Here is a 24,721-nt window from a genome sequence, read left to right as displayed (position 1 = left end):
AATGATTCCCAGGGACTTGAAGAGGACAATAAAATTATGGCCTGTGCTCCTTGTGAAAAAGCTGCTCACGTGTGGCTTATCTGTGAATGGTACTGTGCATTCACTTAGGACAGCGGAGTTTCTGTGCCCACTAAGAACTCAGTCCAAACAATGACGTGTCACAGACATGTGCTCTAACTAGTGATGTAAACCCCACATGTAGTTTTGGGACAGTTGGCTGCATACATTGCATTTCTGGAGCTCAGGGGCTGGCAGCTCACTGAGTCCTGTGTTCAGTTCATACTGCTAGAAAAAGAAAAGGTGGGAAGGGAAAGAGATTGTCAGGTAAGAGCACTGGGGCTGGAGAGATGCCTTGTAACGTTTCAGGTCCTGAGTTCAAATCTCCAACACCCCCACTGACAGCCAGGCATGGTGCCTCGTGGGTCTGTAACTCCAGTGCTGGGAGGTCAGCACTGGAGGATTCCTACAGCTTACTGGCCTGCCAGCCTAATGGAATCCCTCAGTCCAGCGAGAGCGCTTACCTCAGCTATGGAGGGGGAAGACCACGTTCTTGACTTCTTAGATTCTCGTGATTGCACATGCACTTGTGCACATGCACACTAATTAAAAGCAGCTAATTGTAGTCACGTGTGGTATGCCTTTGGTCAGTGCTAAAATCTGCCTTCCCTACAAATGCACTTTTGTTCTTTACAGAATGCCGTGTCCTGAAGTCGTCTTATTCTCGAACCTCAGCAGCTAAATATTCTGGATCCAAAAGCCCAGGGCCCTCTCGCCGCAGCAAGTCACCAGCTTCAGGTAGTAACGGAAGCTCCACGGATGCTCCCAGAGAGGGAGGGAGTTCTTTCTAGTTTTCTCGAATTTTTATGACCTTCACAGCCTTTGCCAGCTGGTGTGCAGCCAGATTCTAGGACAACAATAAACAATAAGACCTGTAGATCAGAAACCGTAGATCTGTCTTCCAAAGGTGTAAGTCTCTCAGGGGACTCTTGCCCTTGGTCCTGGTGCATTTTCTTGTAGACTTTACTGTCTGCTCTAACGCTGGTGTGCACATGAACGCACTTCACATTCTGAGCACTGTATTTTGAATTCTGTGCCTCATATTTATCTTCTTAAATTACTTGATCCTGGTGCAACACACACACTGTCCTGCATAAAATACATTAATTTTAACTCCCATAATTCTTTTCCTTCGTTAGTTATTGATAAGTAATGGCTATTCTCAGAAAGGATTACTTAAACTCTGTAATTTTCAGATCCAGATCCTACAAATTTGTCCAAGTTTACACTGCTTAGATATTTGTAACAATACAGACTTAAAGTAATTACAAATAATTTTACTCGTTTAATTTGCTGTTAAGGAAATGATTTTGGAGGAAAAGCAAAACATGCCTTTTTGCAGGCAGCCTTCTTACTACTGCCCAGCCTGCTGAACTAATAAACTTTTTCTTTCTTTGGAAACAAAATGATGATTTGACACGTGAGGCATCTAAAGCCCAAATGAACTGTCTTAAACAGCAGACTTAGTCAGACTCCTCGCCGCTGCTCCCACAGCAGCATGTGCCTCACTCCCTCTAGGGCAGGCTGTGTTACTGTCTTTTAGACCTGCTGAATAACCACTATCCTTACTGTCTCCTCCCGCTCTGTGCATATTCGTGTGTACAGTAAAGAGGGCTGGCCACTCCAGTGCCTATTCTACAGCCAAGTCCCCAGGTGAGCCAGGACTTTGTCGATCTGCTGGGTTTTTGTTTCTGTCTTTTTGCTGCATTTCTGTTTTCTTTGCTCCATTTCCATGAATGTACCTGGCCTTCTCCTGTGGACGCCTGTGCCGTATCTAATACTTACAGTGCGCAGGCCCCTGCAGCCTCCCTGCTTGCTACAGAAACCACGTAAGCTAGGAAGATTGCTAACCGCCTGTCTGCGTAGTTGAAGCACAGTGGTCCAGGAAGTCTGTGTCCCAGTGAACTGCAGAAAATGTTCTGTGACTAAAAAGGCTATAGTTTGTTAGCAATAAAGATACGGAAGGGATTTCTAATCTCACACTTTGCTCATACCTGGGTGAAAGGCTTAGGAATCATTAGAATTTCCTAATTCGAAGAATTTATGATGGCCTGTGCCAGAATAGGATAACGGAGTGTTCCCTGCACATAAAAGGAGGCAGTCAACACTGCATCGTTTTAGTTGGAAAGCAATTATTTTCATTCAGTACTCTCCACTCAAACTTTTTACAGTTGACACCTGGGCTTTTAAGCCAAAGGTATCTTTGCCATTGGCCTTATTTTAAATTGTCTTGTCTCTGTAGTATCTTAAAAGCGGAAAAACTAACGGAGCATAAATGCATTTGGACCTAGTTTTCTGGCTGAGTTATTCCCAGCTTTTGTTTCAGGTGACAGGTTTATAGACGCTTGTCATGTCAGGAAAATGATTAAATAAAAGTAGAGAAAGTGGCTCAAGAGTCAGGTATGATTAATTCACTGTTGCCTCCTGAGGTCTGAAGAGGAACTTTCCTGAACTAATAACGTTTTATGACCACGTTTGTCTTCAGACCGTCTGCTGCTCTATGGCAAAGCCCAGTAAATACCTAAATGATGGGTTGTTAGACTTTTAAAAATCTGAGTTTGCAATGCTTAAAAACCTATTGAAGACTAGCATTTCAGTTTGCAAAATCTTCACCTGGATCCATGTTTGGATAGAGCCGGCCTCGGACTCTTCAGTGAAGGTTGAAAGCCACATCTCAGAGAAAGTAAGTGGTCTTTTAGAAGAGGCCATTTGAAGTGTGTTCAACACTCTAGTTAGGAAGCCGGCAGCCTGTGCTGCTGCTGCTGGCCCCTCCGCAGTGAGTCTGAAGCGCACTTCTGTGCCACCAATAGTGTTTTCTTCTCGTTCTCTGGCAACAAGGGGTGGAGAGTGCTGTGCCGCTCGCTGTATGCTGCTGGGTCAGAGCAGCACTGTAGATTGTACAGCGGCCCTGCTGTGCTGTGTGCCTTCCTCCAGCTGTTCAGGAGGCTGAGCTAGGAGGTTCGAAGTAAGCCTGGGCACTGTAGCAAGGCCCTGTCTTTAAATAGCAACAAAAAGTACTGTGAGGGATTAACTAGACTCTCAGACAAGTTGTAATATTGTTCATGTCAATCCGAGGATAGAAGGTGCTGCGTTTGAGTGAAGTCTCTGAATCTCCTTACTCTTCCAACAAAACTGTGTAAATAACTAAATAGTATGCTTACTATTACAGATATGTTACAGATAGTAAAGTAGATAACCATAAATGAGTCAGTCTTTAACTATAATTTAAGTCTTAGCAATCAATCCTGCTTTTAGGGACTGGAGAGGTAGCCTAGCGGTTAAGGACCAGCCTTCAGAGTCTAGTACTGACACCACAAGCCAGGTGTACTGTGTATGCCTGTAACCCCAGTTCTGATGTGGAGTGGAGACAGACTCACTGGGGATTGCTGACATCCAACCCAGCAAAGAAAGCACTAGCCATGCGTGCAGTCAGAGTCTCTGCTTTGAAAGAACAGGGGGAGAGTGATGGATGAGGACATCTGATGCCCTCCTCTGGCCTCTATTGCATACGTATGTGGCCATGTGGTCAAAGGCCACACACACACACACACACACACACACACACACACACACACACACACTCACACTCACACTTTCTTTTTTAAATGCTGGTTTTAGGTTTCTAGCTGTGAATCTTTAAAAAGAGCTTATAAAGATAAAAAAGATATTCTGAGCAGTCAGACAGAAAGCCCACCGTATAGTTGAAGGGAAAAATAAAACCCTCTGGAAGGAAATGAGAGTGGGTGTTGGAACGGAGTGCTGTGTACCTGCTGCCTGGTCTAATTACACTTTTCCATGGGTGCGGTGGTGAAAGGAACAAGTGTCACACAGCAGCCTCAGAGCCACAGTTAGCCTTCCCAGACCTTCAGAGGCATGTGCAAGAAAGGTAGACTGACACACCTTACTAGCGAATCTTAGAACTTTCCAAGTGCTGTTGACAACTCACATGGCTCCGTGAGTCTGTTTCTTCTTGTGATGGGACTTATTTTCAGAGGAAGGATGGACATGGAGTTACTGACTTGGGTTAAGCCCTAGCAGTAAGTTTCCTTAGCTAGGAAGTGGGTTTTCAGGAAAACCTGTCTGCTCTCTCTGTTAGTCCACTGCCACCATCTCAAGGCAGTTTAGCTCTCAGTGCAGCACCAGATGGATCCATGTGAAAGCCCACGGTGATGGTGATGGCTGGCTGTGAATTGGCGAGCTGTACAGATGTTTTAATGGGATAGAGGTTTTTAAAAACACGAGTGAAATTCTGTCTCCACTGGCAGCAAGCTTTCTAGCTTACCGCCCACTTTGATCTCTATTGTATGTGAATCCCCTTAGTAAAGTTTTTAGAGACATCTTGAGAACAGTTTTAGGCTCCCAGTAAATCCCAGCCAAAGATTCAGGTTTCCTGTACCTCCCTGTTTGCACAAGCACTCACAGCCTCCCTCATCACCCATAGTCCCTGACTTGCAAGTTGCTCTTGGAGGCTGTGCATTCCGTGATTTGTGCAAGTTCATGTGACTACTGCCCACCATTACAGTGTCATGCAGACCCATTTCTGAGTGTTAAAGTCATTTTCAAGAAATAACTGACTGGGGCCCAGGGAGGTGACAGAGACAGTGAAGTGCCCGCTACAGAAGCATGAAGTCCTGAGTCCAGATCCCAGCGTCCTGGGCTTAGTCATGCCTCTGCAATCCCAGCACTGGGGAGGTGGAGATGCCTCTGGAGCTCGCTTGCCTGCCAGCCAGCCTAGCTGAATTTGTTGTTCAGTGAGGGATCCTGTCTTAGGAACAAGATGGAGAGCATTGGCCTCCTCATGCATGTATATGTGCACATGAAGGAACAAATGTCACACACACACACACACACACACACACACACACACACACACACACGCACACACACACGCACACATGCACGCGTGCGTGCACGAGAAAAATCTAGATAACCAAGTGATTTAGAATCAGGAAAATTAATATATGCTACCTTGGTCTACCATTTCTGCCTCCACGCAGGAACTAAAACTCACCTTCGAGCCACCTGTGCCAGGCCCTTTACCTTTGCACTGTATGCTTAATTCAGATGATGTAAAATAACACTGCCTGCCTCCTTATGCTTAAAAAAAAAAAGTGGACTTCATTATGCTTTTCATAAAGATGAATGGCAGCTTTCTTCTGCTTTGGGAAAGTGCTCGTGAGGATTACTTTTGAAGTAAGCGGGATTACATGTACTCTTAAGGGGAAAACAAAGCACTAATCCCAGATAGTACCCATCGGGTTCATGAGATCACTGCAGAAATAGACCCAGATGATAGAACTTTGGGGGTGCACATGAAGGGCTGACCAGCACTCTGTGGTCTCTGATTCACTTCCCCCACTAACAGGATTAGCCGTCCTCTGCTTAGCATAGCTTTAAACCCCAGAAGCTCATGGAGGTACAGAAGAAAACCAGCAGCGTTTTCTAAAGAATAGGGAAATTAAACTGTGAGACAAGTGGGAGTTATGAATAACTAGGCTATATTAAAACACTTTAATAATTATCTTTTGATGGCCTTCAATCAGTCAATAAATATTATGAGAAGAGATGGCTACTTTCACTTCCCACTAAGAATACACTTAAAGTTTAGGGCTTGTAGTTCAGCAGGAGAGCGTGAGTTTAGCTTGTATGAGACGCTTAGCTCAATTCTTAGCACCAAAACCAGGATGTGAGGAAGGCAGGCAGGCAGGCGCACACACGTGCACTTGTATACTTGGATTACAGTCTAATTGTTTTGCAAAAGCCGTAAGCATTTCTCTGTGACTCACATTAGCAAACGCCAAGATAAAGATGCATATTGGCAGTTTGTAATGGCCTTCGTCACAGACCATCGCAGACACAGCAGCCAGTCATTCCTCTTGTGTTTTCTGGACGGTTGTGTGGGCATAATTCCATGATCGTCTTCTATATTTGTTTATATCATCGTTGGGACACTATAATTGCAAATAATTCGAGTTTCACTCCTTGTCTGACTTTGTCTGTATTGCAGTAAGATACATTGCTTTTGCTTCTTGCTGACTTGTCACCTGCTTTTGGGCTTTAAATGAAGCAAAGCTTCATTGGAGCCATCCTGTGCATGTGCTTAGTGTTTTCACAGTCGGGTTGTTTAGAGTTTTGATGACTGTTTCCTTTGCTCTTTCCTGGCCAGTGAATGGAACTCCCAGCAGCCAGCTGTCCACTCCTAAGTCCACCAAGTCCTCCAGCTCCTCTCCAACCAGCCCAGGAAGCTTCAGAGGATTGAAGGTGCAACAGAGATGGGGCGTGTTTATGTGGTTTTTGCTGTTTGTGTGGTTTAGCACTCGGGTTTGTGAGCTTGTAGAAAGCCTGGGCTGGGTCCTGGCATCAAGTTGGCTGGCCGCCTTAATCTCACTAGTGTTCACACCCTGCAGGGATGCAAGGTTGGGATGGGTTGAACAAAACGCGGTCAAAGTATAGTAGGTGTTAGTCGCATTACTGTACACGATTTGCAATAGCAAAGCTTTGGAAAACACCATAATTTATTTTAAAAGACCCTTTGGTCTCATGATTTTAATATGATTAACATACTTTGACTTTATTGAAGTGTAAAATGTCAACATAACATTTTTTTTCCCTACAGGAAGGTAGCAAAAGATGAACATGTGCATTTTGGTGAGAACTTAGACGTAAACAAGCATTAATTATGATGTTAAAAATATAAAGAATAGCAGCAAAATTAGCGGCTGGGTTAATAAGTTACCTAATAGGGACGATATTAATGCACGAGGCTGAAACTTACGAAATTTTAAGTTTGAATTAGTAAATCCGAATGCTTTAGATTTATAAAATATGCCTGGTAAAACAGCAGCAATTAATTGCTGTTAAACATTGAGTGTTTCCTTTATTGACCCAGTCAGACTGTTTAGATAGTAAAGTGCTTTGAAAAAGCTAAAGTTTGCACAAAGCCGTGTCTGTGCCCTTCCCCTCGGTGCTTGGTTGTGTCAGGTCTGCTGTGACCAGGAATACAGTCTCTGAAAATGGGCCAAGAAGTTTTCTCTAAGGATGCTGAAGAGTCCTTTTGACAATTATAGTGAATGACAAGGGCTGCCTGCCACTGCTCTGTGGATAAGGAGTAAAAAATCCACCAGGCCTGGAACCCTGATACCCTGAAGAGGTATACAAGGCCTCGGTTCCCAACTTCCCAAAGCATTGTCCGCCCAAGTGTAAGCTCAGCTTGCCCTGCCCTGAGAAGAGTGTGAGAACAAGAGGACAGGGCAGAGTGTCTCGACTCCTGCTTCTTGCTTATGCAGCACCTCAGTGAAGTGGCGTGAGACTGATAGCAAACTTAGGGCTAAGAGAATGCATAGCTTGTACCAACTCCTCATGACCGAACACACTTATTAGAAGAACTGGCCAGATGTGGTGGTTCCAGCGTGTAATCTCAACATTCAGGAGGCAGAGGCAGGAGGACTGCTGCATGTTCAAGGCTAGTCTGGTTTGCATGGTGAATTCTAGGCAATCTAGGGCTACATAACAAGATGTTATCACTCACACACACACACACACACACACACACACACACGAACACACACACACACACACACACACACACACACACACGATAGAGTCGGGATATATATCCAGGTAATTTAGTAAGTGAAGCCTCACAACCCGATAGCCTGAGTTTGATCACTGGAGCCACTGGCTCCTACATTTTGACTTATGATCTCTGCATGGAAACACAGACACACTCACCCACAGACTCACTCAAACAAAGAGAGAGAAAGAGAGGGGGGCAGGCACATATAGTAAGTATAATTTAAAATATTTTAGGGGCTTAAGAGACGGCCTAGCAGTTTAGACCCAGGTTTGGTTCCCAGCAGCTCAAAACTGTAACTCCAGTTCCAGGATATATGCCTACCTCTTCCGAGCCAGCACACACACAAGAAACATCCATATACTTTAAAAAAAAAAAAAAAAAAAAAAGATACATCTTTAAGTAAATATGTTTAACAGCTTAAACGCACTTTTCTGAGTATTAAGTTGGCTTAGAAAGAAAAAAATACACAAAATAAAACTAGTAATCAGCTGAGTGTTTTCAGATACAAAGGCAAAGGCAGGCATCGTTTTCTTAGCGTCTCTGTGGAGTCTAAGTCTGTTGCATTCATATCCAATCATAAAAGATCATGTTTTTTTAAAGGAACTGGATCAAAACTAGTAGAAAAAGCAAAATAACCTTAAAATTGTGAATAATTTATGACGAGTAGGGAGCCTAAAATTATAGAGTGATGGTTACTTAATTAAAGTTCTTCAGACTCAAAATGGAAAGGTGTCAGGACAAATGGAAAGTATTTTGTGTGGGTGGGTTTGTTTGTTTGTTTGGGTTTTTTGAAACAGAGTTTCTCTGTCCAACAGTCCTGGCTGTCCTGTAACTTGCTCTTTAGATGAGGCTGGCATATGTCACCCTCTCCCTCAAAAAAGTATTTTATTTTATATTGGTGTTTTGTGTTAGCCAGACTCTATTACTGTAAAAAATAAAACTAGAGCCAAAACAAAAGTCCTCAAAACCAAACCAAACAAAAAACCTCTTAAGATGACCAATTAGAGACAAAAGGTTTATTTTAGTTCACTATTCTTGAGTGATTCTGGTCATTTGGCCCCATTGCTTTTGGGTATGTGGTGGCCTAGTACATCATGCCTTCTTTGTAACCAAGAAGTAAATAGAAGACAAGGAAGCAGGTTCCACAGCCCCTCAGGGGTACCACACAAGGACCTAAGGTCCTTGTACTGGGCCCACCACCTCCCAGGAATACCTCCTTGAGGAGCAAGCCTGTGCACACGTACCTTTGTGGGAGGCACACAATCTAAACTATAGCAACCAGTCAGATGGTTTTGGCCTTGCCTAGTCTTCGAGGAAACAATGAATTAGTCTGGCCTCTTATTAAAGATTCTCAATAGCCTGGGGAGAGTCAAAAAAAAAAAAAAAAAAAAAAAAAAAAAAAAAAAGAGGACCGTTGCAGTGAGGTCTGATGTGATGGAGAGTTTGGTCTCAACCCCAGGTCCAACAAGGACACATGGGGATGTTTCTAATCGAGGAATAGGGTGTGGTCAGGGGGATGAAGGTTGCTAAGAGGAAACATCAAGGACAGAGGATTTCTAGCTAAACTGACTTCATGGGATTGCTCTGATAACATGAAGGCAAGGTTAAATTCACGGAAGGAGGATTGGAAAAAGACAGACGAGTCCTTGGGGGGGGAGGGGAGGGAGAGGCTGGACGGAGGAAGTAGAAAGATAAGGAGACTCCTCTGTAGCTCTTCCTCAGGAGACTGAGGAGAGGTGCCTGGAAACTGAAGGTACTGTGAACCTGCCGTCTCCCAACCCCACAGAGCTTTTTCTAAGGCGGTAAAGTTCACATCGGCTCAGCTACTGGTTTTCTTTGATAAACAGCAGCGGGGGCTGAGTGTGCTGAGATGGATACAGGTTGGAAGCAGACTGTGTGACCCTGGCCTAGACAGTGCTTCTTTGTGGGGCCAGATGTCTGAGAGGTCCAACTTAGGGGTTTAGGGGTGTCCGTCTGTTATGACGTAGAACGTCTGGCGAAGTAGAATAGTTCATATCTGCGAAGTCCCTATAGTCAGGAAGGGGGAGAAAGGAGTCAGGAGAAATACCCCTTTCCTCCTGCTTCCTCTGGTTTGGCTTGGTTAGGGCCTGAGTCTCCTAAAGGTCCCACAGCTGTCCACAGTAGCTCTGCCATCTTTGAACCAAGGGAGTAAGCACACGATCCTGGCACTGGGAAGACCACTCATTTGGTGAGTGCTTGCTTAGCATGCACAGTGCCCTGAGTTAGTCCTCAGTATATTCCTGGATGGGGTAGCCCATGCCTGTCATTCTAGCATTCAGTAGGTGGGACAGGAGGATCAGAAGTTCAGGGTCATCCTTAGCCATATAAGGTTCATGTTCAAGGCCAGCCTGGGCTACGTGAGCCTCTGACTCAAAACAACTCACCAATTAAAACAAATGAACAGAAGCAACAAAACAAAACAAACAAACAAAAAAGCCACATTAGCCTGTGAAGTGCATTTTATATTCAAACCGTAATGTCTTGGTATAAGATGACGGTCCTACATGTGTGGGTGGTAGAAGCCCACGCTGGTAGCATGGGGGATGGGTAGCTGGGATATGAAAGCCGGGCCTGTGCTTGTAAGAGCTATCACCCAAGGGCACGGTGAAAAATCAGGGCCCGTCTTAAGCGGATAGCTAGAAACAGCAGTGTCAGAGCGGAAATCAGAAACTGAAGTATTAAAGTGTAGGCCACCTACCAAATCCCTATTGGGCTAGTACTCCAAAATGGAGTCCCTGAGGAGTACAACTTGGCTTCCCTTTGTTGAGGGAGGACGGCTTTTCTGGAGAGCATGGTCTCTTTAAAGTGACAGTCACCTAAGAAGCAGCAGGACAGATAGGGGCCTCCTTCACTACAAGCTTCTGGATGCTTTCCACAGTCTTGGCACCATAGGGCTTTGCAGTGAGGCCTGTTCATGAATGGTTACAAGGTGCTTAGCCTCCTGCTGCTCTTGTTTTTCTTTCATCCTTCTTCGGTTGTTGAAGAATTCTGCCTGAGTGTTCCAACCAATCCCAGTTAAGCCTTGGCTCAGAGCTTTAGGCTGGAACTGGAGAAGCCTAGGGCGCAGCCTTATATGAACAGCCTCCTCTGGCATAACAGAGCTCGGTCCCGCTTGAGTCACAGATGCAGAGTGTTGTGGTTAGAAGACTAAATTCCAGTCAGAGTGCCTGGGTTTGGTGTTGATGTGGCTTCTCACTGGCTGTGTGACCTTGGGCAAGTCCTGTTGCCCTTTATTATTATTATTATTATTATTATTATTATTATTATTATTATTATTATTATTGTCGTCGTCGTCATTATTATTATTATTATTATTATTATTATTATTATTATTATTATTATTATTATTATTATTGGGTTCTTAGGATACACTGAGGCCCCTATGGACTAATGGCAGAGAGACCCTTGGGACAGCTTCAGTATTCTTACTGTAACCGTGGGGTTTCCAGGTTCAGCTTCACATGAAGGACGTTTCACAGAAAATAACATAAGTGTGTAATAACATAAGAAGGAAAGTGAGCACAGGAGAGGTCTGACTGAGTTGTTTTCTTACATCTACATTTTATGTACTTAAAAATATTCTGGCCAAGAGCGCCTAGCCCCAAGAAAGTGAAAATGTTCAACTCTTAACGCATCCTAAGGAACATTCTTTTTAAAAAAGATTTGTTTATTTATTATGTCCAGCTACATGCCAGAAGAGGGCATCTAAGTAACATTCTTGGAGCCCAGGAAGCTGCAGGTGGTATCTCCTGAGAGACTCTGAGAGAATCCTGTCAATAATAGGTTCCAGGACCCCCATCACAGGCCATGCTCTCTGTGGGATAGAGTTGAGACTTCAGATGGTTTATTAGAAACTGCTTCTAAGGTCTGTAGCTGAGGGAAGAGAGGCGCAGGAGGAGGACAGGAAGTCTCACACCTCACTTCTTCCTCTCTCCTGCCTATTACTGGCTTTCCTCCCCAAATCATCCCTGCTTTGCTTTTCTGTCCTTTTTACATATCTCAGCACTTAACAGATTAGCAACAGTAATGCGTGTCTCCCCGCACATTCTTAGAGGTTGGATTTCGGGAGGAAGCTTAACTGTGTGCTTCTGGGCAGGATCTTTTATTACTAGCTGCCAGAGCATGTCCAGACGCTGCCAGAGGAAACCTGGGGTTTTCGTCTTCCCAGGTGATGCTTGCGTTTAAGGACATTTGGGTTGGAGGCAGGAGGAGGGAAAACTAGAGGGGGCGGTTCCTCAGACTAGCATATACAAGGCACAAGGGAACAGCGGCAGCAGGAGCAGCAAAGACTGGCAACTGTAGTCTGCTGCCAAGGGAGCATGCTCATTATGTTAATGACCCATAAAAGGTCACTGCTGACCTCACCTCATCCCCTTTTCTTTTTTTGCCTTCTGAGTGCCAGGCACAGACAAGATAAGGGCACACCTCCAGGCTCCTCCATGTCTCCCCTTAAGAAACTGTCCCCTCTTGACTGTGTGTCTCTGTATAATAATTCATTGTGAAGAGGCATGTGAAACTGACCTGTGGACTCAGATCCATTCAGTTAGAGGTTTTAGAAGACCTTGGTTCGTCCCTACTGGGACTTCTCCATGGATTGGCTATATTGTCCTCAAAAGGTGGCTGCTGACTTTTGCTGACTTGGGATCAAGTGACAGAGGAAAGATGTCATACGGTTCTTGTTTCTGTGACCTAGCTTTGGAAGCCAGACCTTATATTCCCACAGGATTTCAGGAGTGCCACAGGTCAGCCTGGGGAGAGGCATCTGGGCCTCTTCTTGAGTCTTGCTGCGCTGGGAGCACTTTTGCATTTTCATCTATCTGCCAGCCGCCCAGAAGTTGTGTTTTAGGCTGTCTTTTTTCCCCCCATCTGATCTCCCCAAACTTCCTGCTTGAAGGTCAGCACAGCCTCACTCCTCATCAGTTGTGCCACTGCCTTCTCTCTCCTGACCTTTTCACCCCATTCCCTGCTGACCTTTTTCTTCTAGTCTTAGAATCCACCACTGACATTGTTTTTTCTCTTAATCCTCACCTTCCTGGTTGTGTCCTTGACCTCCGCCTGCAATCTCTTCCCTTTGCCAGGGCACCCCTAGAGTCCCTTGGATGTGGCTGGCAGCTTTCTTCCGTAAAATTGCTTACTGTCCTTAAATCACGGCATTTGGGGCAGTGGAGGGGGGCCATATAGGCAATAAAGAGTACTAAATAAGTCATCGGCTGCCAGACAGATGAAGAAAACATTTCCCTGAACTTTAATTCATCATCTGCCCAAACTGAAGACTTTTAAGGCAGTCAGTTGTAACTTCAGAGTCAGGGTGCACAGTCTTTAAACGCCTGCGTTCCGATGCAGAGGCGTGTGTCTGGGAGCTCTCTGCTGTGAGAGTTCTTGTTGACTGAAAGGAGGGAGGACAAAGTACACGTGGAACATTACCCAACATCTTGAGATTATAAACTGTCTGATGTGCTGATGTTTTATCTGCTGATGTCTCCTGGGTCTGCCGGTGGTGAAAGGCTTCCCAGATTTGTGAGGTGCAGTGAAAGCGCTGGCTGTATCCAACCTGATTGGCAGAGCTAAAATGTAACGCTCTGACCTCCTGAACTTGGAACCTTCTTTTCAAAGCTGTGAAATGTAAATCCACAGTAGCTGCTGACCTTAGACATTTTTGCTTTTCCCTGGAGCTTTGGCTTTTCTGGCGTGTTTAAAACTAAGTTAATAATTTTCAGAACCAGGGAACTGGCCACTCCAGGCCTCTTTTCATTTCCCCCAGAAACACCGTGTAGTGACTTCATCTTTGAACGTAATTGATTTTGTTAGACAGAAACAGAAACAAAGAGGCGGATTAAGTACTTCTGAAGACTCTGTGCCCTAGCAAAATAAATCATGACATTGAATAGCAGGTTCTGTTTGTACATGGTGGTCACTCAGTTGGCTTGGTGAGTGTGAGGACCGTTCAGCCCTTCTCTGGGCTGCAACTCATTAGGGTACATGGGGAAGGTGGGGGATGGGGTTCACCATGCAAATCAGTGTGTATAAGTTGGAGCAACTATAAGAACTATAAGAACTTTATTTTAATATAACCAACGCGTGCTCCTATTCAATGCCCCTTTCTCTCAGATGCTGGACACTAGGAGCTCTTCATGGCAGGACATTGGTGGTAGCTGGGTAGGGTGAGACTGAGGTTGCTGCTGTGGGCCCCGGAGACTATGAAACTTGTGGTGAAGGCACGTAGACACTTTAAACCAGAGTCCTTATGATACCGCCAGTCCCTTTACTCAAATCCAGTAAGCCTGAATCTTACCTGAAGGGCTCACTCAACGGATGCGATGGGGTTCTGGCTGATTTTGGCTGATGCGTAGTCTATGGAGGAGTGGTACTCAGGAATGGGAGGGGACAAGCCAGCGGATTACACACAGCTGCCAAGCTAGCCAATATCTTGTGTCTTATTTACATATACAACGGGTTCTGCTTATCACCATTAACCATCTACACATCTCAGATGTCACGAGTAAGTGGGCAGTTCTCTTACTAAGGCCATGGAAGCACCAAAAAATTATCTGCAAAGGATAGTCCCTGCGGCTTCCCGTGTTTCTGCCACTTTGTCTGCACATCTCCAGGTCATGGGGACGATCACACCCTCTATTTAACAATAGTGCTTCCTGGTCACCAGCGATTCTGTGGAGCATGATAAAAAGCCAGCTTCTATGGCCCTGGAGAGCCAAGCTAAACCAATCACACGCTGGGTGATCAGAAGGCATAGCCTGGGGTAGTGCTGGGTGATCAGAGGGCATAGCCTCGGGTAGTTCTGGGCAAAACGACTCACCCCTCTAGCCCTTCAGCATTTACTTCACCCCGTGACCTGGAATGGGCAGGCTTCAAGGAGTGTTCTAACCATCCTCAGGTGTCTCCTCAGAGTTGCCAGTCATGGTCAGTAACACTCATGTCTCTTCACCTTTCCATCCTTTTAAACAGCACAGGTGGCGCTGTAGATCCGGCTAAACAGTGAGGGAAAAAAGGAAAAATTTCTATCATATGTAATTATTTTTATTTCTCATTATACCTTGGCCTCTGTTCATCTGTGTTACAGTAAAATTATCCCCTTTAATATTATTTTTTTACATTTTCTTTAAATGAAAGCCTTATTTTCAAGTAGAGGACTTATTGGATAGGTCACTCCTATTAACTCAATACAGGGGTTTTTGAAAAGTGTTAGTACTTTTTAAAATCAAATTGAGAGTTGAAAATGGTTGCGGCTGTCATTATTTGCTTAAAAAGCTACAATGCGAGGTGACTCTCTGACTCGTCTGTCGGATGCGCATGGACCTAGCCTGGCTCCGTGCCCTCTCCCTCCACAAGGTGCCTTCCGCCTCCTACACTCCCTGCTTTCCCATTTGGCTCTCTTTTTTTCAGAGAACCAGCTTCTGCCACCTGTTCTTTTCCTGGTTTCATTCCATGTTTTTTTTTTTTTTTTTGTCACCCAGGAAATCCGAGTAAAAAGCGAGTTTATAATTATTCGGATGCACACAGAATCGGGATAGGGAAGGAGAGAGGCTTTACTTAAAATAAACGCTGGAGGAGTTAGTTACAAAGGTCCACAGGAACTCAGTGGGTAAACACTCTGAAGTGCTTGCGAGTGGCGTGGAGGTAAATGTGCCTGTTTCAGCCCTTGCCTTCCTTAGGGAGTCCTGGAGTCAGTCAGGACATTCAGACCAAGAAAAGGACTTAGAAGAATGTTACCTGATCCAGGAAAGCTGGGCAAGTAGAAAGTAGGCCTGCAGGACCAAGGCTGGTCCTGACATCTTCAAAGTGTAGGATTAGGGTGCTACATGCCAGGAGCCCTGTCACCAACAACTAGAACCCGGCTGTATATTGCTTAAACTGGATCTCTTATTTCTTTCGCAATTTTCAATCTAGAAAGGATTGTATTGGAGGAGGAATCAACCTGGAATGGATGCCTTAACAATTTGAGCATTGTTTACTAGACAGTTGTTTCAGCTCTGTGTCAGGCATGGAGAGGGAAAGCGCATATAAGTGATGTTGAGCTAATGTTCCATGGGAGTGACATTGCTCAGTGGTCTTACGGGGGTCACCTAGTGTCCGTTATCTAAGTTTAAAGCTGGATACTGCAGCTTTGCCTTTTCAGAGCAGAAATTTAGACTTGGGGACTTTAGGTAAATAACAAATAAACGAAACCATTTGAGTTAAGGTAAATATAAAACACACAAGAAAAGGTGTTGAGAAGGACAGTAGCCAGGAGGTGGAGGCGGCCATGGCCTGGATTCCACCTGAAGGTTGGGCTTATTGTGTTGGTCAGATAGACCCACTGGGGTTGTCGGATCCCTCAAGTGTCTCTGACAGTAGTTTGTGGAGTGGAAGACATGAAAAGAGAGAGAGGCCAGGTGGAGGGTGATCTGACCAGGATGAATTACATTTTTTAAATGCTTCCTCTTTGTCGCCTCTCTGAGCTTGCTTTTAAACATTCCATCTTGTAGATGTTTTCTTGCACAATGCTACCGACTTTGGAGCTACTTTCAATTTCAGTGCCAAAATATAAATAAACCAAGCCAAGTCAAATAAGAACACACACACACACACACACACACACACACACACACACACACACACACACACACACACACACAAAAAAAAAAAACAAAACAAATTAAAATTCTGATTGCTTACCAATTATGTTTTATTGTTTGGGAGTTTAGAATTATTATAATTCTCTGTGGTCCTGAGACACCATTTGTACTGATTTTGGTACAGTTTTAGAAAGTAGTACAATGCCAATTTTTATGATGCTAAATCTGAATTGAGACTGTATCTGAGAAATAAATTCATTAATGTTACGGTATGCCGTCTGTATAAATGGAAAAAGGATGAGGAAAAAATTCTGTATCACTTCCTGTATCAGGTACTTGCTGTTATATAAATACTGCCTATCACATAAGTACTAGGGAGCTAATGATTTGTAAACGTACCCTAATATGCAATGCTTATTTTCTTCTCTTAGCAGATTTCTGCTCAAGGCAGATCTTCTTCCAATGTAAATGGTGGACCGGAACTTGACCGCTGCATGAGTCCTGAAGGTGTGTCTCAGTTTCCGGCAGTACTTTTACAAAGGAAACCATCCATCTGGTTTTGTTGGCCATCAGAGTCCCACTGGTGCAACAGTCTTCCTAGATAGGGATGTGACCATGTCACTGCTAGTCCGGTTAGCTCTAGTGAGGTGTTGAGAGTGTGATCACTTCAAGTTATGTAGTGTCTCTCTGCCGTAAGCCACACTGTCCCTGTTTCGGGTGTTAGATCTGGCTTCCTTTCTTTTACTCTTACTGGTTTCATAAGACATTTTCCCGATTCTCTCAATTAGATGAACACAGATCTATTCTGCTTTGCCTGGACAAGACGCACTGTAACAGTGGTCTCATCTTAACTTGCAGGCCAGTGTACACTTTTTTGAGAAGGCTTTGAGCTGCCAGGCCTAGCCTCAACACAGTGTCTTACTTTGATAGAATTTTCTTTACTAGAAGAAAGGAGAAATCTCCAGAGTTCCTCAGGCTGAATCTCCCCTCATGTCCTTCCTCTTCCCTGGGAGGAGAGTTGTGAAAAGCTCAGGTTAGGTGGCCCCACTGCCCTAGGACAATCATTTATCCTTTCAGGCTTTGTTAGGCTTCTTGCTTTTTGTGAGTTTCTGATGCTACCCAACAAGGTCAGAAGGAAAGTGGTGATTCGGGCATTCTATTTAGGAAATGTGCTGAGGGATTTTCTTTAGTTTTGCTATAGACCTATAAATAATAGCACTGCATTTCACTATTTTCCAAGTACGGAGGAATTGACAGGAAATGCTGACGTTTCCTTCAGACTTTGCGTTTATCCTTGGCTGCAGGTGTGAACGGAAACAGGTGCTCCGAGTCATTCTCTCTCCTGGAGAAATACAGAATCGGGAAGGTCATTGGAGATGGCAACTTTGCAGTAGTTAAAGAGTGTGTGGACAGGTAAACGGCTGGGGACCTGTTCCCCACAAGGTCAGCTCTCCCTCTTGAGTTTATTCCTTAGTTACTGAATGAAAGGCCTTCCTGGGAAGCGTCTCTTTCCTACTTCCTGAAAGAATCTGTCCTTATGACTAGCTCTTTGGCATGGCTGCAAGCTGTTTGGCAGAAAACATTTAGTTATATACATAAAATTGTCTTGTATGCATGTGGTCTCAAGGACATATCGGAACTCATCAGTAGCCTAGAGAAAAGTAAGGAAGAAAATGAGCCACTGAAATAAGAACAGTGTCTGTAGACTTGCCCACCCCAGCCGGGCTCCGCTCAGTGCATGCTGTGTTACTTCACAGTGATGTGCTCAGCCAGCACTGAACTGCTAGACCCATAGCTCTAGATGCAGGACCGTGAGATCAGAAGGATACAAGTTTTTACACAATAGGAAAGTCAGGATGGATGCATATTTAAGTCTTTGTATGTAGAAAGCATTGTCCCTCCTGCCCTGAATGGCTGGCTTTTATAGTTTGTGACAGGTTTTGTAGAACATTCTGATACTTACAGTTTATCCATTCTGCTGTATCTTGGATGAGAGTTCACTACCCGTTGTAGATTGCTATGTAAAATAACCCCTGTTCTTGCAGCCTTTTTACAGAGCTTTGGTAAACAGGTTGCTTCCCAAGAAAACAGTGAAACATCCACAATGTAACTTCTAAGGACCAGTTACAATGTGGTTTATAATGTGAGGGGAACAAAGTTACGTTTCTAGGCTGAACCTCATCCTGTGTGCTAATGCGCTTTGAGGGACGCAGATGAGAGAACATGTGTGTTCTGAATACTTTGTAACGATACCATGATGGTCTCTGTTGAACTGTTTACCTTTGAGTATCTCTTTTCCTCCTTTTCAAATTCAACTATGCTAATGTTGAGTAAAAATTAAGGCAGGTGGATTGATGTGAGTTTGAGGCCAGCCTGGTCTGCGAAGTGAGTCCAGGACAGCCAAGGCTACACAGAGAAACCCTGTCTCAAAAAAACAAAACAAAACAAAACAAGGAATATTGGATTAAGGTTCTTGTGTTCAATAAATGATTTCTTTAGTGCCAGTCAGGGTCTATAGGATGAAAATTACGTAGCACCAGATCTGGCTGAGGGTGGGGAGGAAGACTAGGAACTGAAAGTTCAAGGACTTAGCACTTTCCAGCTGTAGGCTGATGTGGCTCATGTGTTAGCCACTTCCTGCCCCTCTCTTAAACTGATCACTTTTCTTTTTTATTCTTTCTCCTTGGAGGCTTGTCTGGAGATTTAAGTAAAGAAAGTGTTTCTTTTCTTGTGTTGATACAACAGAATTTAAATACTTTCAATATGAGCTAATAATATAAAAGAAGATTTAACTGGCCTGGCTTTGCCTTTTCTTTCCTGTTTTGGGAGTTCCTCCCTCCCATGACCCCTCTCCACACTGTCTCAGGGACAGGGGTTGTTTGTGCTGCACCGGCTGGGGAAGGCAGGTTGATTCTGACTTGTAGCTTTAACGGTCTTCCTCTGGTTGTCCCTAGGTCTACTGGAAAAGAGTTTGCGTTAAAGATTATAGACAAAGCCAAATGCTGTGGAAAGGTACAGTATGCACAACCTGCTTCACAGAAAGGAACAAAACAAAACAAAACAAAACAAAACAATGTGTGGGTTCACGATGAGGGAGGCGCTTGCTGCAGGAGATAGACTACCCAGTAACAGAAAGGAGAGGGATAGTTTCCCGCCCTGCTGTTCTCAGCAGCTTTTAACTCCAAGATGGGAAATTAATTGATATCAGATATAAATATTAAAAAGTGTAAAACTTTCATCTCTGGGAGACTCTAGTATCAAATCCAGCAACATTTGAAAGGCTATGAAGGCATGAAGTGTTGGCTCCCTCCGTCCATGCTAAGGGTAGTTAGCCTTTTAGCTTCAGGAAGCTGGCAGGAAATAAGGTTCCTGCGCTAGGGACCCAGTGGGTGCCCAGGGACCAGTCAGATGCTCTACACTCACTGGTTCGTCTCAGACCCGAGGAGCCCCAAGTTGAGCCATCTCCACTCTTATGAGGCAGCTGATGGAAAACCCACCCAAGCTTTTGCTAGAGGAAAACACTAGTTGCATTATCAGGGCCAGGAAATGGTCTGGCCTTGTCCCTCTGTGTTCCGAGGGTGTTTGCTACATAGATATCCCTGGGCAGGGTGCCTGGAGCAGTGACTGAGCCGATGCAGAAGCACCGTGAAGTGGATGCTTCAGCTCATTTTCGTCCATCCTGTTCTCTCAGTTGAGGACAGGCCATTAGAGGCGAGTAACAGCAACCCCAGGCCTGTAGCCGACTGTCTGAGGTAGCAGGTCTGGGGAAGGCTGGGGAGCAGTAGTTTAGAACACTAGGTGGAGCTGTTGGCTGCACATCGTGCCAAGCACGCAGGAAAGAAGCTGTGGGCTAAAGAACACACTGGATTTTGAAGACTTAGTGCCTTACAAAAAAAGAACAAAAGGAAGGGAGGGAGGAAGGGAGGAAGGAAAGAAAAAAGAAATATCTCATTATGTTTTTCTATTCTACTGCCTGATAGAGTATTTTAGATATAAAAGATTTAGTTACATTTTTAAAGGAATTTTTCCTGTTTGTCTCATTTTTTTAGTGTGACTATTAGAAACTTTAGAATTTTTTATTTGAACCACACTGTGAGCCTGTTACTCTAGGCCCAGAGAATGCAGAGTTTAATCCCACCTTTGCTTCTTGCCGTGTGACCCCGGACAAATGTCTAAGTCCTCTGTGTCTGTGTTCTTTCTTCCTCTAAATATGTTGACTGATAGTGTGTACGACACAAGGCGACTGCAGAGGCCAGTGGGGTTGTTAGGGACGGGAAACGTGTACGGAGGCACCAGTGTGTGTAGAAAGAACTGACTCGGGTCACCGTGGGCGCTGTCAACATGCCTGGGGGCTTTGGGATTTACGACTGTAGGGTGATGTGAAGAGCCGACATTACACGGTGGGACTGCGAGAACAACTGATGTTAAGTAGACATTTATCAAAACGTGTGGTTTTACCAGAAATTTAAAAAATAGTGTAAGTGAATTTTAGAAAAATCTTCTACCCAGGTGGCAGATTGTCAGTCAGCGAAGCAAAGATGGCAAATGGCACTTTTCTGCATGTCTGCTTTTTGTCTGATTTTATGTGCTTTTGTGTGTGTGTGTGTGTGTTTTAATTCAATGCCTATTTTCTTTGTGTGTCTGTGTATACATGTTGTGTGTGTTGTATGTGTGCTGTGTGTGTGCATGTATGTGGACACGTGCCAAGGACAGCTTGCCTCAGTCAGTCGTCTTCCATCACTCAGGTTGCAGGACCCTAGCTCAGTCTCCGGTTGGTCAGTGGGCACTTTCACCCGCTGAGCCTTCTCTTGATAGCCCCCTCTGCTTACGCTTCTAATGATATTACTAATTTTCAAACGTAATAACATTTTTTCTATTCAAACGTAATAACACTTTCTCTCTGTAACTGTTGGTCTTTTCACCTTTGGAGTGATCTAGAAACAATGAGTCATGATATAGATGACTATTATGTTTTCTTCAAAGAAACATTAAGGATGATGGTTAAGCTGTAAGCAGCAATTTTCGTAGTTTAAAATGATTGCATGCAAGAATTTAATCTGATACAGTGGCTGCCTAAACACAAGGGGACAGTCCACCTCAAACATAGGGATTTATGTCTTCTTGTTATTGGATTTGTTTTATTTACTTATTTATTTTGCAGTCTACAATCTTATGCTTCTGTACAGTTTTACGTTTTGCATATTTGACCATCAAATTCCATATCAATATAAAATTATAATTTAAAAAAACTCGAAGTTACAAATAAGTTCATTTTTTTTGTCCACTGTGAAATTATATTTTCAGATTAAAAATGGGTTTATATGTTTACAGAATTTTAGGTGATCACCTAGCCATTATTATGGGGGACATTGCTCACCTCTGCTCTGTGAGTTTTATAGAGAAAATTAGTATGTTGGAAATAACCACCAGCTTGGGACTGTAGGGATTCTGCACAGTCGTGACTCGGAACACTGGTACCAGCTGTACAGAGAAGGAAGCAGAGACTTGATTTAAATGGTTTCCCGCAAATCAACAGAGGCAGAGTCCCAAGTTGAGTCTGGTACAGCCTGTACTTTGGCCAATCTGCCATGTACCTTTGTGTTTCACTTTGTTCGTTCTTCATGTAATAGGAACCTAGGAAGATACTTCATTCATTCTTGCCTTCTGTTTCTTTTAATATACACGAACACCATTAGATTAAATTGCTCACTCACCTGAATTTTCATGTGTGGTCTGTGTGTAAGTCACAAGGCCGGGAGTGGGTAACTCACCACGGAAACTGACACTAAGCCAGATGTGTGAGTATGAGCAGGGCGCAGGGAAGGCTATGGAGGAGCAGCTGGTACCCAGTGAGGATCCCATGGCGCATTTGAGGAGGATGAGGGGATGGCTCAGTGGGTCAGAGCGCTTCCCGTGCAGTCTGCGGTCCTAAGTTCAAATGCGCAGAGCCTGTGTAACAGCAGGCCGTGTTGCCTATGCATCTGCAATCTCAGTGTTCTGAAAGGGAGATGGGAGCAGAGAATGGAGACCCTCTAGACGCTCACGGGGCAGCTAGCCTGGCATGCAGAAAAACAGCTAAGAGGTCTGTTCCCAAACAGGGTGAAGTTGTTGTCTGACTGACTCTGCCGTGAGGGCTATGGCAGGCACACACCTGCTGATCCACACCCACAGGCCATCATATAGCTGCACACCTGCTGATCCACACCCACAGGCCATCATATAGCTGCACACCTGCTGCACCCACACCCACAGGCCATCATATAGCTGCACACCTGCTGATCCACACCCACAGGCCATCATATAGCTGTACACCTGCTGCATGCACACCCACAGGCCATCATATAGCTGTGCACCTGCTGCACCCACACCCACAGGCCATCATATAGCTGCACACCTGCTGATCCACACCCACAGGCCATCATATAGCTGCACACCTGCTGCACCCACACCCACAGGCCATCATATAGCTGCACACCTGCTGCACCCACACCCACAGGCCATCATATAGCTGCACACCTGCTGATCCACACCCACAGGCCATCATATAGCTGTGCACCTGCTGATCCACACCCACAGGCCATCATATAGCTGCACACCTGCTGATCCACACCCACAGGCCATCATATAGCTGCACACCTGCTGATCCACACCCACAGGCCCATCATATAGCTGCACACCTGCTGCACCCACACCCACAGGCCATCATATAGCTGCGCACCTGCTGATCCACACCCACAGGCCATCATATAGCTGCACACCTGCTGATCCACACCCACAGGCCATCATATAGCTGCGCACCTGCTGATCCACACCCACAGGCCATCATATAGCTGCACACACCTGCTGATCCACACCCACAGGCCATAATATAGCTGTGCACCTGCTGATCCACACCCACAGGCCATCATATAGCTGCACACCTGCTGATCCACACCCACAGGCCATCATATAGCTGCACACCTGCTGATCCACACCCACAGGCCATCATATAGCTGCACACCTGCTGATCCACACCCACAGGCCATCATATAGCTGTGCACCTGCTGATCCACACGCACAGGCCCATCATATAGCTGCACACCTGCTGCACCCACACCCACAGGCCATCATATAGCTGTGCACCTGCTGATCCACACCCACAGGCCATCATATAGCTGCACACCTGCTGATCCACACCCACAGGCCATCATATAGCTGCACACCTGCTGCACCCACACCCACAGGCCATCATATAGCTGTGCACCTGCTGATCCACACCCACAGGCCATCATATAGCTGCACACCTGCTGATCCACACCCACAGGCCCATCATATAGCTGTGCACCTGCTGATCCACACCCACAGGCCCATCATATAGCTGCACACCTGCTGATCCACACCCACAGGCCATCATATAGCTGTGCACCTGCTGATCCACACCCACAAGCCATCATATAGCTGCACACCTGCTGATCCACACCCACAGGCCATCATATAGCTGCACACACCTGCTGATCCACACCCACAGGCCATAATATAGCTGTGCACCTGCTGATCCACACCCACAGGCCATCATATAGCTGTGCACCTGCTGATCCACACCCACAGGCCATCATATAGCTGCACACCTGCTGATCCACACCCACAGGCCATCATATAGCTGCACACCTGCTGATCCACACCCACAGGCCCATCATATAGCTGCACACCTGCTGATCCACACCCACAGGCCATCATATAGCTGCACACCTGCTGATCCACACCCACAGGCCATCATATAGCTGCACACCTGCTGCATGCACACCCACAGGCCATCATATAGCTGCACACCTGCTGATCCACACCCACAGGCCATCATATAGCTGCACACCTGCTGATCCACACCCACAGGCCATCATATAGCTGCACACCTGCTGCACCCACACCCACAGGCCCATCATATAGCTGTGCACCTGCTGATCCACACCCACAGGCCCATCATATAGCTGTGCACCTGCTGATCCACACCCACAGGCCCATCATATAGCTGCACACCTGCTGCATCCACACCCACAGGCCATCATATAGCTGTGCACCTGCTGATCCACACCCACAGGCCATCATATAGCTGCACACCTGCTGATCCACACCCACAGGCCATCATATAGCTGTGCACCTGCTGATCCACACGCACAGGCCCATCATATAGCTGTGCACCTGCTGATCCACACCCACAGGCCATCATATAGCTGCACACCTGCTGCACCCACACCCACAGGCCATCATATAGCTGCACACCTGCTGATCCACACCCACAGGCCCATCATATAGCTGCACACCTGCTGCACCCACACCCACAGGCCATCATATAGCTGCACACCTGCTGATCCACACCCACAGGCCATCATATAGCTGCACACCTGCTGATCCACACCCACAGGCCATCATATAGCTGCACACACCTGCTGATCCACACCCACAGGCCATAATATAGCTGTGCACCTGCTGATCCACACCCACAGGCCATCATATAGCT

At 45.4% G+C, this 24,721-nt stretch overlaps 1 protein-coding gene across 7 annotated transcripts in view; it reads left to right on the top strand.

Moving 5' to 3' along the window:
• The window catches only part of Dclk2 (doublecortin like kinase 2), a 143,994-nt gene that overhangs the window by 86,121 nt on the left and 33,152 nt on the right, over positions 1 to 24,721 (top strand). For 2 of the 7 annotated variants that reach the window (XM_051157400.1, XM_051157396.1), the window contains exons 4-9: positions 694 to 795; positions 1,663 to 1,710; positions 6,224 to 6,318; positions 16,662 to 16,734; positions 17,532 to 17,640; positions 19,182 to 19,239. In XM_051157400.1, the coding sequence (XP_051013357.1) occupies positions 694 to 795; positions 1,663 to 1,710; positions 6,224 to 6,318; positions 16,662 to 16,734; positions 17,532 to 17,640; positions 19,182 to 19,239 (485 nt within the window). Of the gene's footprint in view, positions 1 to 693; positions 796 to 1,662; positions 1,711 to 6,223; positions 6,319 to 16,658; positions 16,735 to 17,531; positions 17,641 to 19,181; positions 19,240 to 24,721 lie in introns of all 7 variants that reach the window. The other 5 variants (XM_051157402.1, XM_051157398.1, XM_051157401.1 and 2 more) reach the window with 3 other exon arrangements.

Source organism: Acomys russatus, chromosome 15, assembly GCF_903995435.1.
Source record: "Acomys russatus chromosome 15, mAcoRus1.1, whole genome shotgun sequence".
Lineage (NCBI taxonomy): Eukaryota > Metazoa > Chordata > Mammalia > Rodentia > Muridae > Acomys > Acomys russatus.
This window is presented reverse-complemented; position numbering and strand designations above follow the sequence as displayed.